This window comes from Marmota flaviventris, chromosome 2, assembly GCF_047511675.1.
Source record: "Marmota flaviventris isolate mMarFla1 chromosome 2, mMarFla1.hap1, whole genome shotgun sequence".
Classification (NCBI taxonomy): domain Eukaryota; kingdom Metazoa; phylum Chordata; class Mammalia; order Rodentia; family Sciuridae; genus Marmota; species Marmota flaviventris.
The window spans coordinates 3,264,122-3,278,214 of NC_092499.1; the positions used below are offsets into that span (position 1 = coordinate 3,264,122).

At 58.1% G+C, this 14,093-nt stretch overlaps 1 protein-coding gene across 1 annotated transcript; it reads right to left on the bottom strand.

The window, feature by feature from the left end:
* Positions 1–635: 635 nt before the first annotated feature.
* On the bottom strand, positions 636–13,709 carry Tnfaip2 (TNF alpha induced protein 2). Its single transcript, XM_027946704.3, has 12 exons — positions 13,654–13,709; positions 10,601–10,958; positions 9,676–10,330; positions 7,529–7,643; positions 7,263–7,385; positions 6,981–7,081; positions 6,262–6,360; positions 5,677–5,800; positions 4,697–4,819; positions 4,308–4,463; positions 4,025–4,146; positions 636–2,406 (listed from the first exon to the last, which is right to left on the bottom strand). The coding sequence occupies exons 2-12, from the start codon at positions 10,941–10,943 to the stop codon at positions 2,265–2,267; spliced, it is 2,103 nt and encodes a 700-aa protein (XP_027802505.3). The 5' UTR covers positions 10,944–10,958; positions 13,654–13,709; the 3' UTR covers positions 636–2,264.
* Positions 13,710–14,093: the final 384 nt, after the last annotated feature.

Consider the following 14,093-nt stretch of genomic DNA (forward strand, 5'->3'; position numbering starts at 1 on the left):
CCACACTCCCTTCTCTGCAAGCTTATCAAACTCCGCTCAGCCCTCTTCCTCTCCCAGGGCCTCTCCCCTCTCCCAGGCCTTCCTCCTCTCTGGAAGATGCACCACTGACCCCAGGCACAGCAAGGCTCTCTGGATGGCATGATGACTTGTTCTGCTGCAGAGCCCACTCATCCTCACTCCACTGTCACACCCTCACTAATGCCATCATCTCTTCCCAGGAATGCAGTGCCCCTTATGGTATTTCCAGGCCTCTCCTCGGATCTGTTCTCAATGCAGCAGCCTGAAGGTCTTGCGAAGTTCCACATCAGCACCAAACTCCTCTTCAAACCCCTCTAATGCCTCTCTTTACACCTGGGGTGACTCCACTCCCTGATCCACCCACCCGTTCATCGTCCAGCCAGCCATTCGTCCTTCCACCTGCCCACACACTCCCGTACCCACCCACCCATCCGTCCTCCCATCCACCCACCTGCCCATCTACCTATCCATCCTTTTGCTCATCCCCCCAACAATTCTTCAGCAGTCTGCTGGGCGCCAGGCTCTGTTCTAGGCACTCTGAGGGCAGAGAAAGTGGCTAAGGATGACCCCATCCCCACCCCAACTGTGCAGCTCCCCAAATAAGCCACTATCCACAGTCACTTTTGAAATCAGTTTAATATCAAGCTATAAAAACATCCTGTCCAGAGTATAGATATACAAAAGAAGTAATATCAAAAATAATAATAATATCAACAATATCAAACAAACTAATTCCTAAGATTTTTGTGCATGATTCACACCCGCCAGTTGGCGGCCAGTTCAGTAAGGCAGTACCTGTGAGGAGGGGACAAACCCAGAGAGCTGGCTCCCCCCAGCTGGGTCAGAGCTGGGTCTGAACAGCCCCCTCTTGTGCTAAGAGGGAACTTTCAGGCACAAAGAGGGGCAGGGCCTTTGGGGCAGCAGAGACCTCGAAGGGAAGCTGGATTCCTGTTTCCCTGGGGGAGAAGAGGTGCCCCTACATGGCGGGGGAGGGGTGGAGGCCATCTGGGCAGAATAATGGCCCCAAAGGTAGCCATGTCCTAATGTCCAGAACTGTGGCTGTTAGGTGACATGGCAAATGGGACTAAAATTGCAGATGCAGTTGAGGTTGTTATTTAGCTGGCCTTAAAATAGGGAGGTGATCTCGGATCCTCTAGCTGGGCTCCATGTAATCACAAGGGTCCTTAAAAGTGAAGAAGGAGGCAGAAGAGGTCACAGTGTGTGGATGTGAAAAGGACCCAACCAGCCATTGCTGGTTCTGAAGGTGGAGGAACCACAAGGCAAGAAATGTGGGTGGCCTCTAAAAACAGGAAAGGGCCAGCAGCTGACTCTCCCCAGAGTCCCCAGAATGAAGGTGGCAGCTCGATTCTGCCGTGTCAGACTTCTGATTTACAGAACTTGAACTCTGGTTCTGCTCCACTGAGTGCAGGAACTCGTTACCACAGCAACAGGAGACCAAAAGAGCTCGCCTTGCTGGCTCCTTGGCCGGCTTCCAGATGGGAGGGCTCACAGACTGCCCTGGGGCCTGGCCTTGCACAGGGCAAGGAGGACCTGAGAGGACCCAGGAGGTCCTTGGCCCCACTGCAGGACACACAGCCTCCTGGGACCCTCTCAGGAGAAACCCTTGGGGACTGCAGGGTGCTCTGGAAGTGGGCTCTCATGCTACCTCTACACCAACTCACCAGGGAACCCCTCGGGCCCCATCAGGGGCACCACGTAAAAATGCATCTTTCTCTTCCAGTTCCATCTTCAATTTCAGTCTTGCTTAGCCCAGTTCATGGCAGCCGTGGGCTGAAGGAAGCAGGTCGAGTAAGGCTCTGCCCCTGGCCCTAGGGAACTGGAAGAGGCACTCAGGCCCACCATGTGGAGGAATGTTAGGAGACAGGCTGTAGGAGGACCCTGGCTGGGGATGCCCCAGGACCCCTGGCCCTGGCCACACCATCACCAGCCTCCCTTGGCACACACACAATCAACCATCATTTACAAAGAGTTTCTTAGGTGCTGCCATCATCTTCCACAGTGGATGCTCCTGCAACACTGGACATGTCAACAAAGTGGGGTCCATCTAATTCCAGCTGCCCATGTCCTATTCAAAGTCAGGACCAGGCAAATGCAGCAGCAGCATGTGAGAGGCACAGGAGGGTCATGGAGCCAGTGCTGGTCTGAACAGCCCCCAGTGGGGCAGCTTTCACCAAATGGGGTGGTGCCTGGTGCTCCCTGGGTGGTCACAAGCAGGTCAGGAAAAGCTAACCAACCTTTATAAGTGAAAATAGGGACCTAGAGGGCTGCTGTGCCCCCGTGTTGATGTCCAGGATGTTCCGGATGCTCTTGACTTCACTGTTTGTTAGGTTCCCCTTGATGGCCAGAATGGCATTCAGGTGGCCTTTGCTGGCAAGGAGAACATCCCGTCAGCCTAACCTGTCTCCAACACCCCTGTTCACACCCTCCTGGCCCCACAGACTCTAGGCCCTGCCACAGAGCCCTGCAGCCAACCCTCTGCCCACCAGAGGGCCTCACTCTCCCTCCCCACTGCCCTCCAGCCAGGCCTCTGTACTGGCTCTTCCTCACCCTCTGGAGGTGACCAGCTCCTTCCCACTCTCTAGGTCTCAGCTGAAACCTCACTTCCTCCAAGTTTCCTCATCTCTGAAGTCAGCACCCCCTATTTCTCATGTTCTTGGTTAAACTCTACAACTCAGAGCTGTCATAGTTCTTTGCCTCTTCATTGCCCCTGGCTCAACAGTGCGCAAGCAACCTTTGGTAAGACTGAGGCAGCCTGTCTTATACTTCCCCGCACCCCAGTGCCTTAACAGTTTGAACAGGCCTTAATGGGGTCAACCTAGCTTAGCCTAGTCTAGCCCATGGCTGATTCACTGTACGCATCCAGAGCCTGGCACCCAGCAGACTGCTGAAGAATTTTGGGGAGGATGAGCAAAAGGATGGATAGGAAGATGGGAAAGTGGGTGGATGGGAGCACGGATTGGTGGGTGGGTAAGGGAGTGCATGGGCAGATGGAAGGACAGATGGAAGGATGAATGAATGAAGGGATGGATGGATGAGTGGGTAGGTGAGTGGGTGGGTAGATAAGGGAGTGGATGGACAGGTGGAACGACAGATGGAAGGATGGATGGATGGATTGATGAGTGGGTGGGTAAGTGAGTGGGTAGATAATAGAATGAATGGGCAGGTGGAAGGATGGATGGATGGATGGATGGATGGATGGGTGGATGAGTGGGTAGGTGAGTGGGTGGGTGGATAAGGGAGTAGATGGACAGGTGAAAGGATAGTTGGATGGATGAATGGATGGGTATGGATAGATGGATGGCTAGAAGGATAGATAGATAGGTAGACAGGTGGCTAGGTAGGCAGATGAGTAGATGGTTGGATGGGTTCTCATATGGATGAATGGATGAGTACTGTGGATCAGCGATGGGCTAGACTAGGCTAAGCTAGGCTGATCCTAGTTAAAGCCTATTCAAACTTTCCCTACTGTGTCAGAGGACCCAGCCCAGAAAGAACAACGTCCATGGCTCACTGGCCCTCAGGAAGCCAGGGACTAAGCCTCCATCCTGACAAGAGCCCCGGAGCCCAGGCATAGGTCCAAGCCCCCAGGGACTTGTGGGCCAAGTGGTAAAATCTGATCTCTCTGGTCTGCTTCCCCTTTGGGTGGCAGTCTCAAGCAAAGCTAAAAGCATGGGCAGTGGAGCTCCTGTCTGGCTTTGTCATCTTAGCTCTGCCTCTAACCAGCCATGTCACCCTGGACCCATTCCTTCGCTCTCCAGGCCCCAGCTGTATAATGGAGATAAGCAGTGCCACCCTGTAGGGTTGCAGTGAGGACCAAACACATGAGTCCCCAGCCTAGTCTGTGCCTGCACAGGCTGGACACCACCACGTGCATCTCATGAAGCCTCGGCAATTGTGCTGCACAGGTCCTGGAGAGGTGGACTCCACAGTAGGACCTCACAGGGCCACACGCACTGCTTAGATCCTGAGGGTCCCTTGTTCTCACCTGAAGTCAGGGTAACAGGTAGCATATGTTGCCACCTCAATCTTGATGGCACTAGGGTCTTGCAGGCGAATGATCTCAGCGAGCGTGGGGAGGGCAGGATTCAGCCACGTTGCGGTGGAGCCCTGTGGGCACAGGCCTGGTTGAGAGCCCCTGTCCTCACAGGCATTTGGTACCCAGCGCTCAGGCAATAACTATTAGGTTCAAGAGGCTCCCAAGTGCTGTCCTGGACCTGAGGGGCTGGGGCCCATCCCTTGGGGCCTGGGGAGAGTGGGCAGGGGCTCACGTTCTTAGTGCAGAAGTCCTGGATGACACTGGCGTTGGCCAGGATGTGCCTCGCCAGCTGCTGCTGCTGCTCGGCAGTCTTGAGGACCAGGCGCCGCTTGCTGAGGCGGATGATGTACTCTTTCACCAGGTGCAGGTGCACAGCCTCCAGGAGCTCCTGGGTGGGCAAGCAGCCAGGGCGGTGTGAGCCAACGGCCAACGGGGAGCTCACTACCTCCCTTGAAGCTCAGGAATCCAGAGGGCAGATGCCAGAGCAAAGGCATGCACATGTGTGCCCCTGTTCCCACGTGTGTGTGTGTATGTGTGTGTGTGTGTGTGTGAGCATGTGTGGATGTCCACACATGTGTCAGTATGAGTGTCCAGGCTGTTACCAGCCCAGGGCCTCCTCACCTCCCGGAAACAGTCATGCAGCTCTGAGAACTCGGGCAGCCTTCCCTCCACGGTACCAACAATTTCCTCCAGGGTTTCCTCAGGCGCTGCCCAGCGGGTCTGTGTGAACCTCTTGAACAGCGGCTGAGAAGGAGAGAGGCAGGATGTCTGGTCACGCCCTGTAAAGGAAGGGCTCAGACGCCCTCACACAGACTGGCCGGAGGGCAAGGGACTCAAGGATTTCCAGGGAACCCGTGCAGAGCTCAGGTCCCAGACAGGAAGTGGAGGCAGGGTCTGTGTGCCCTCCTCCAAGGTCACCCAGCTGCAGCTCAGGACCCGGACAGCCTGTCTGCTGGCCCTGGGACTTTTCCACTGTCTCCTTCTTATATAAATAAATTCCTGTATAAACAATACCTTGTGTTTGGCTGGGCCTGTGAGACCTGTGCCAAGTCACTCAGGGTCACCACTCACAACTTTTATCACCCACAGCTGCCCCAGCCTTCAGTCCCAGACTCTGGGCATGGAAACCCTCCCTCTGTCTTTCAAGCAACCCCACTGCTTTCCCCCTCTGCAGACTTCTTGGCCTCCAGGAGACGGGGTCTTGGCTGCCAAAGACCCTGAGCACCAGAAGTTGGAAGGTAGGCGTGGGGGTTGGGAGGGAAGAAGCTGGAGGAGATTAAGGGAAAGTATGTACTAACTTGGGGACAGCGGAGGCCACGTCAGGAGGGACACTGAGGCTTCTGCAGGCACCCCCAGCCCTAGGGCCCCACTCTCAGAACAAGCACGAGGACCACCAGGTGGGTGAGTCCAAGAGCCCTCTGGGGCCCCACCACCTGGGCACCCCCTGCCCCACTGCAGCTTCCCTACGCGTTCCTCCCAGAGATCTGGGGCAGGCGCCACACCTGGGGTGCTTCTGCCATTCCTCCCAAGCCCCTCCCAGGCCTGCCCACCCTCCCAGCACTGGGCTTGGGAGACTCCACAGGGGAAAAGGCTCCCACTACCTTTAAGTCCATAAATAGGTTTTGGAGCAGGGCGTCAAAGCCGTGAACCTTGAGTTCACTCAGGGGGTCCAGCAGGTAGCTTCGGGGATCCTGTAGGATCTGCCACTTCTGCTCCATGGATGTCCTGGATGGTGGAGACAGGAAGTCACCCCAGACTACCCAGCCTACAGCCCCACACCCAGTGAGCCTAGATGAATCTTCCTAAACCTCCTTTTCACTTTCAAACCCTCAATGGCTCCCCATTTCCGGAGGGATCAAGTCCAAATCCTCCCATCCACATGCCCATATCCCAGCACACACCTGCAGCGCATCCCTTTTCACCTGAGGGCGGGCAAGTTACTCAGCCTCTCCTCCCCTCGGTTTGCTACCTGCCTAGCAGGCATGATCCCTGTGCCCCTCCATAGCATCACGAGAATAAAGCAGCCAGTAAAACATCTGAATGATGCCAAACACTGCGGCTGCTCCACACCCCGGTTCCCAAGGCCTTGCTAACTTTAATTCCACACATTTGCTTAAGCAGTTCCTACTCCCTCTGAATCTCAGCTACCCTGTTTCTGTGCCACATAACCCTCCCAGCATCCTCACCGGAAGGACAGGCAGTTGTTGATGTTGGCAATGATGTTGGCCCTGTAATTCCTCAGCTGTTTGCCTCTTTCCAGAAATTCATCAAAGGCACGCTGGTAGCTGTCAGGAACAGAGGGGCATCTTTAGGACCACCATGAACACCAGGACCACAGCAGCCTCCAGCCCCGCTGCAGTCTCCCTGGTTCACACAGCATTTTTCTGTGTGACTGTGTCTCTGTGACCCAGGGAGGGGCCGCTAGCCCCTAAGCATCCTATCACTGGCTGTATAAGCTAAGGCCAGAGGGGCCAGAGAAGCTGCCCCAGGGCTCTGCTGTCCCAACTCCTCCCCAGGCCCCCTCTACAGCTGGGTGACCAGAAGATACTCTGGTTGGCTCCTCAGAGGTGGGGAGCACCCAAGTTAATCCTGGGAGTGGAAGAGGTGGCAGGGGCCTAGGCTCCTCATGAGCGTGCCCTTGGAAGCTGGAGACTGCTCTGCTTTGAGTTTGTGGGCAGAGATAAGAAGCACCACAGTGAATCCTGGTTGAGGTCACACCACCTGAGGCTCAGTGCCTAGGGGACAGAGCAGAGGTCAGAGGATTCCCAGCTCTGAGTGACAGGGGTGGGGAGCAGGGCTGATCTTGCCTGGATTCCAACAGGAGCACAGGGAGGGACATGATTCTGAGAGAGACAGCTACAGGGACGCCCCTGCCCTACTCCCATGCCAGCTGGGGCACACCCACCTCCTTAGGAGCACGGACAGTTCCACCAGCAGCACCTGCTTCATCTGAGTGCCCAAGTCAGGAGTGATGTTTTCGGCCTTGGCCTGGCCCTGGGAGACAATCTGTGGGGTGACAGTAGGTGAGCAGAGCAGGGGCCACCTGTGGAAGCATGCTAGAGCAAGGGGGGTACTCAGACATGGGCCCGTGCCTGCACTAGGAACAAGGGGACGTGGTTCTGCTGGCACAGGCACAGGCTGGCTGTGTGCAGTGTGCACCGTATACCCGAAGGACAGACCACGGTACCTGGATAATGTCGATGGCCAGCTCACTATGGCAGTGACCATCCAGCCTAAGGGGAGCCACATCCTGGGCCCAGTGCTGTGACTCCATCTCTAATGCTCGGGCCATCAGCTCCTTCACATTAGCCTGGAGGAAAGAGGGGCAGGTCACTGTAGCACTGACCTGGCTCAACTGAAAGTATCTGTCACGCTCGCTGCCCATGTTGTCTATCTCTGAGCCTCCCCTCATTTTTTGTCCCCACCTCACCCTGGCTCAGACAAAGGACTTACAGCCTCGCTGGACAGGAACGTGGCCTCCAGCAGCCGAATCTGCTTTGGGGGCAGAAGGCTCCCAAGACTGACATCCTGAAGCTCCTCTGCCAGCTTGGGGCTATTGAGGATGTCACTGTGGGCAGAACAAGGCTGGCATGAGAACTGCACCCACTCGGCAGTACCCACCCAGCAAAAGCCCACCAGGTGCCACCCCTCGGCACTCCCCACCACCGTGCCTTCTCTTACTACTCTCCCGCATTCCTGCTTTGAAACAGTCTCCAGAGTCTGTCAGCCTGAAACATTGCCCCAGCCCCTGCCAGTTACCACCATCTCTCCTCTAGCTAAGGGAGTCTCCTCCCACCTCCCTGCTTCCCCCCAGGGGCCCAGCAATGCCTCCCCACCCAGAGCCCTTTTCAAATCTGATCTTCCCCCTCTCCAAGGCTTCCTCTCTTGCATAGATACAACCCGGCCCCTTACTTCAGTGCCCCTGAGACATACCCCTCCCTCTCACTGTGACCCAGCCCTGCCACCCCTGCCTCCATGGAGGCATGTGGCTACCTCTCTTGGCACCTCTACAGGATCCCAGAGCTCCTGGGGGCCCTGTGCAGCCCTGGCACTTCCTAAGGGCCCCAAAAGCTTAAGAATGACCCTCCCTGTGCCCCCTGCCCAGTCTGGATGCATCTGTGTCCCTCTCTTCCCCACATGTCTGGCTACACAGGCCTCAACAGTGCCCCTCTGGACTCAATGCCCACACTGGTCCCAGTTCCTGTTTTGCTAACCCCCTAGGGGCCTTCATGCTAGGAGATCTCAGGGTCACTGGGACAGGAAAGCTGACGGGCAGAGGTGTGAGTGCCCAACATTTCCTGATGAGTCAGGACAAGCCAGCAGGAACTGGCTCAGGCAGGGCTGGCTGCTCTGTGGCAAACCTGCCCTGTGCCCATTTCTTTTTTTTTTAAATTTTAATATTTATTTTTTAGTTTTTTGGCGGACACAACATCTTTGTTGGTATGTGGTGCTGAGGATCGAACCCGAGCCGCACGCATGCCAGGCGAGCGCGCTACCACTTGAGCCACATCCCCAGCCCAGCCCTGTGCCCATTTCCCCATGCCCTGCTGGCTCCTCACCTGCCACTCCACTGCGCCTTTCCTCTGGCCCTCCCCCCAGGTGGACCATCAACACTAGCAGAGCCTACTGGCCACTTGGCAGTCCACAAGACCCTCAGACACTGTCCACACTGTCCACACCCCAGCCTTCCCTCAGGACAGGGGACAGCAGGAGCTGAGTCCCTCAGCAAGAACCCCTGGTTTCCATTGCCTGGGCATTTCCATGCTGCAATATGAGGCTCTCCTCAGAAGCTTGGGTGAATGACAGGCACACTCAGGAATCCAGGGTCTGAGCCATTCAGAGGATGCCCAAGGCTACATCCAGCTGGGTACCAGCTGCCCTTGTTGGCACAGCCAGCCTCCCACTGAAGAGCTGAAGCCCTTGGTGACCAGAATCTGGACCTGCTGTGGGCTCACAGGCAAGCACAACAGGGACCTCTTCCACAGCGCACCTGACCCTACCTGACCCCTGCTAGCTCTCTTGCCCAGGGCTGCCCCTACAGTACGCTAGATAAATCTACACAGGGGCTCTGCTTAGCTCCCAGGGTGACCCTGCCTTTGGTAGGAACGGCATCCTCCCTCCTCCCTTCTTCACCACCTGTCCAGGTATCCTCCCTATCCTCTGTGGCCTGACTCTACATTTGGCTGTGAGCTGCCTTAGAGCAGCTGAAGGTGCTGCCTTAGAGACCTGGAGGTCCCTTGCTCCTCCAGGCCTGGCTTCCCCTGTGCCTGGTCACCCCTGCCACAGCCCTTCTTGCTCTGCTTTACCCCTCTCCAGACTGGGACCTCATGAATGAATGACAAATCGCTACCATTCTCTGTGCCTCAGTTTCCTCAACTGAGAATGTGACTGGGGCCCAGGAAATTTTAAGATTTCAAGTGCAAAGCAGACTCAGGCCTAGAGCCTGCCTAGTCATTGTGCCCAGTCCCTGCAGGCGTAGCCTCAGCCCTTTGCGCACAAGCCCACCATGCATTTCCAGCCCAGCAACTCTGCGCCTGGCGGGCGCTCCTCCAAACCCCTCCCGCACAGGAACCCCCGCCCCACCACCCGTGCCTGCTCACTTGGGGTAGAGGTTCTGCACCCACAGCAGCAGCAAGTAGGTGTCACGCTCGCAGAGCTCGAACTGAGCCATGGAGGCCAGATGGGCCGCGAAGTGCTGGTGGTAGCTCTCAGCATAGGTGGCCACCACGCCGAACTCGGCGGGGAACAGGGGCTTCAGCCGCTCCACCACCGCCTCCAGGTCTTCCTTCACGGTGCAGCCCAAGTGCTGGAAGATTCTCTCGGCCTCTGAGCGGCCCTCGGCGCCCGCGGCCGGCCGTGTGTCTAGGCGCTCTGCCGCCACCTCCGCCACGACGCTCCGCCACAGCTGCAGCCAGCGCCGTGGGCGCGTGGCCGCCAGCGCCGCCGCTCCAGGCGCCTCCGCCGTCGTCGCCACCGCCGCCGCCGCCACTGCCTGGCGGTCCGCGCGCTCCTGCTCCGCCACTACTGCCAGCGCCTGGCGCAGCCGCTCGGGCGCCGCCTCCAGCGGCCGCCGCAGCACACCCAGCACCTGGTCCCGCAGCAGCACGTACAGCGCCTCCACCTTGCTCTGGCGCCGCACCAGCTCCTCCTGGCTCGCGCCCCGCGCCGCCGCCGCTGCCAGCTCCTGCTCCAGCACCAGCAACGGCCGCGCTGCCTCCAGCCGCCCTTGCTCCAGGGCTGCCTTGAGCTCCTCCACTGCAGAGGGGACCCGCGTGAGGCAGGGCCCGGGGCTTCAAGCCGATTGGGGCAAGGGGCGGCTGAGTCCCCAGGGGTAAGGCCCGTGCCCAGACAGGATTCCTCCCCACTCGAGGCCCCAAGACCAGGCGCACAGGTGAAGGAGGAAGATGGACACCTCCCTGCCCGCTCTGTCCTGGGTGAGGGCCCCTTCGCTCCCATGCCCCATCCATGCCCAGGCCTGGACCAGGGCTAGGCAGGCCCCCAGCCCCAGCCGTAGTCCCAACCTACCTGTGGGGATAGGGCCATCCAGCCCTGGCTTGGACTCAGGTACCAGCGGGGGCTCAACCAAGCTGGGCTGACCTCTCTTCTTCTTGCCTTTGGTGAAGATGCTGAACATATTGGACAGTACTGTGGGCTTCTTCTTCTTTGCAGCCTCTTGCTGCTCTTGATCTGGAGCTACCACAGCCTCGGGAGGTGGCACCAGATCCTCAGAGGAGGCCTCTGACATGGAGGCCTCTGACTCACTCTCTGATACGGAGGGCAACTTTTGTGGGCTTCCAGGAAAGTTGAGAGTCCCTGGCACAGACTGCTGGCCAGGAAGGCCTTGGAAGAAGGTCATCATCTTCAGCATCACCCTGGCTCAGTCCTGCAGGTTGCGGGTAGGGGATGAGGGACCAGTGGTCACAGTGGGCTGGCCCCCAGGCATGAGCACACAGCCCAATGGCAGCATTGAGTGCCTCCTCTGTTCTCACCTGTACAAGCAACAGGGCCCTGGAAACCTCTTGGCCCAGAAAGGCACCAACAAGGCCCCCTCCCTAGCCACAAGAGCTTCAGCTTGCATCTCTCCTAATACCCACAGGCGCTCCCAGAATCGCTGCAGAGGCAGGAAAGAGGCTGGGGACAACAAGCCTCCCAGATGAAGGGGCTGTTCCTGCATTTTACAGTCCACCCTCTTGGGAAAAATGGATGGCAGCTAGAGAGTACCTCTATGAATCCCACCAGACTCTGGAGAGGGGGCAGGGCACAGGCTGCTGTCCCTTTGGACAGAGCAAAAACACAGGTCAGAATGGCCAGGGCCATGTCAGGGTCAGAGAATACCCAGAAGCCAGCCTGAAGCCAGGCCTCCCCCTACCTAGCCCCAGCTGCTCATTCTTCTTGCCCAGTTCTTATGTGGCTGTGGGGTCACAGAAAGATGCCATGGACAGAAGCACAGTTGGCTGAAGGACAGCGAATCCTGATTCTGTACATACACTGACCCCAGGGCCCAGGTCTGCAGAAGACATAAGGCCCCTCAAACTACAGAAGGGAAGCCCCTTCCACAGGGGAAAGGGGCTGATCCAGGCACAGATTTCCCTGAAGTCACACAGCAACTCTGTCTGGAACCCAGGCATCCTGTCTCCTTCCCCACCCTGCCTGCTCCCAAATGGGTTCACATCATCATCAAAAAATTTCCAGTTTCTGTGCCCTTCCTGGGTGCCCATCCCATCTTTTCCTCTCTCATCCAGAAGCCATGCTATTTAATCTTAAAATAGCCCTGTGGTCAAGCCCTGTGGGTTTGGAACTCAGGTCATCTGTTCCAGAGCCTGGCTTTTCCTCTACCTCTGCACCCCCCACTGCCCTGAAAGCTGCACCCAGAGAGGCAGGACCCTCAGCATTGTTAGAGCAAGGCTGGTACCACCAGAGGGATCTATGGTTGACCCTGAGGGCAGGAGCAGAGGCTGGGCCTCCGTGGTAACTGTGTAACCCATACACAGTGCCACCTCCTGCCCTACCCTCAAGAATAAATACACTGAGCCATACCTCACATTCATCAGGATGACTCTGGGTAGCCTGCAACAGCAAATAGCCCGATCCACGCTTCTGAAGAAGCCATTGCGGCTACACACGCGAGGGACTTGCCCAAAGCATAGCCTGTGTGGAACACTGGAGCAGTCCTCTCGCCTCAGCCCTCTGCCTTCACCAGCCCAGCTACCCTATTTCCTGAGGGCTTGTCCCACACTTTGGAGCTTGACCAGAGCCATCTGGTTGACCAGGAAGCCTGCGTTCCCCCTTCCCAGCCCCTACCATCCTCACCTACTGCTCTTGGTAGAGTCCCTCAGTCTGGACCTCAGCTGTCCTCCTGGAACCCTGTCAGCCTGAGAGTTCCAGAACCAAGCAGAGAGTACTATGGGAGATCCCAAGCCAACCAAACTCCCCAGGCTCAAAGCCACTGGGCATTCTGCCCCTCCTAATCCATCCCATTTTCATGCCAAGCACCCAGAGGAGGTAATCTGACAGGCAGGGCTACTCAGCCCCACCCTGGGGGCCTAGGCACCCCTGCCCTCCTCCTGGGGTAAGGGAGAGGTGACCTGTCCCACACCTTCCAATTGTACACAGCTTCTCACTATTTGGCTCTGTGCGACCTCCAAGCTTGGTTCCTGCAAGTCCCCACAGAGTGTCCAGGCCTTTTCTGCTTTATGGCAGAGATCCAGCAGCAGCGCCTGGACCTTGATTCTCAAAGGCAGCTGATGCAGTAGAAAAAGAACTGGCTGTGGGCTCAGCTTCACCTCTCACTGATGTGTGGAATGGACACCCCTCTTCTCAGAGACCTCAATTTCTCCACCTGTGCAATGGGGAAGAGACCCTCACACCTCACAGTGCTGCTGAGAGGATGTGGTAAAAAACCACAAGCCAAGTGCTAGCACTTGGTTTGGCCTGCGTGAGAGTGAGTTTCCTGTGTCCTGTGTGTGTAGTGCCACACCATGCAGCCTAGGAGGGGAGGAGACCTTCTTTACACCAGGCTCCTGGCTGCACCCACTGAGGCAGAAAGGTGCCTGTTTAAAGGCATATGGTGTTAACCACAGCCTGTGGTTCAGCAGTGGTACCTGGAATCCCAGACACCATACCCCTTCTTAGGTCAGGGCTGAGGGCCATACAAAGCCTCCCCTGGTCTCTGGACTGCCTCCTTCTGTCCTGGGGTGATAGGACAAGCGGCACACCCACCCCCAGATGAAGATGCCCAGACACAGTTAGGGAGGGTCTTAACCTATAGCCCTGGAGTCCCGTGGGGACGCTGGCCTTCAACTGCAAATGGGAGACTTTGTATCTTTGTCCCCAGTCCCGACTGGTCTTTCCAGGGACCGAGCTCTGGGTCTCAAACCTCTGTGCCCTGGTGCGCAGACGCTCAGCAAGCGCACAGGTCTTGGTTTCCCCAGCCAGAAGCCCTCGTAGCGTTCCCGCCCGTGTCCCCTCAGCCTCTCCAGGCCATTCCTTCGGGGAATCTTGCCGCGATCTCGGGGTCAGAGAGAACGGGACGCCGGTGGAGCGGGGAGGACAGACGCCAGGCGGCGGAGGTCACTTACCGTGTCGGGGCCAGGCCGCGGCTGTACTGGCCCGGGCGCCGCGCAGCCTGAAATAGTCGCCGACTCCGCCCCGGCCCCGCCCTCCGCGACCGCGGAAAACCCGCGGGCCGAGGCCAAGACCCCGCGCGGCGAGGGTTGTCCCTGCGCGGGCCTGCCGAGGGGAGAGAGGGCGGGGTCACTGCTCCAGCAGCCAGGACGGGCTGGCGACGCTGCAGAGCGCGGCGGGGTAAGTGGGGGGCGCCGAACGGCTCCCCGGGGCCCCCGACCCACCGGGCGCCGGTCCATTGTCCGACGACGGCCTCTGATTGGCTGTCTGGGAGGGGCCTGCGCCCAGGGCCGCGCCCCCGCGTCCCAGCCAGTCACAGCCCTGCGTGGCCTGCGCCCCCTCTCACCCCAAAGCCCAGCCACGCCGGGTCGCCCCTCTGGGCACCCTGTGGCGA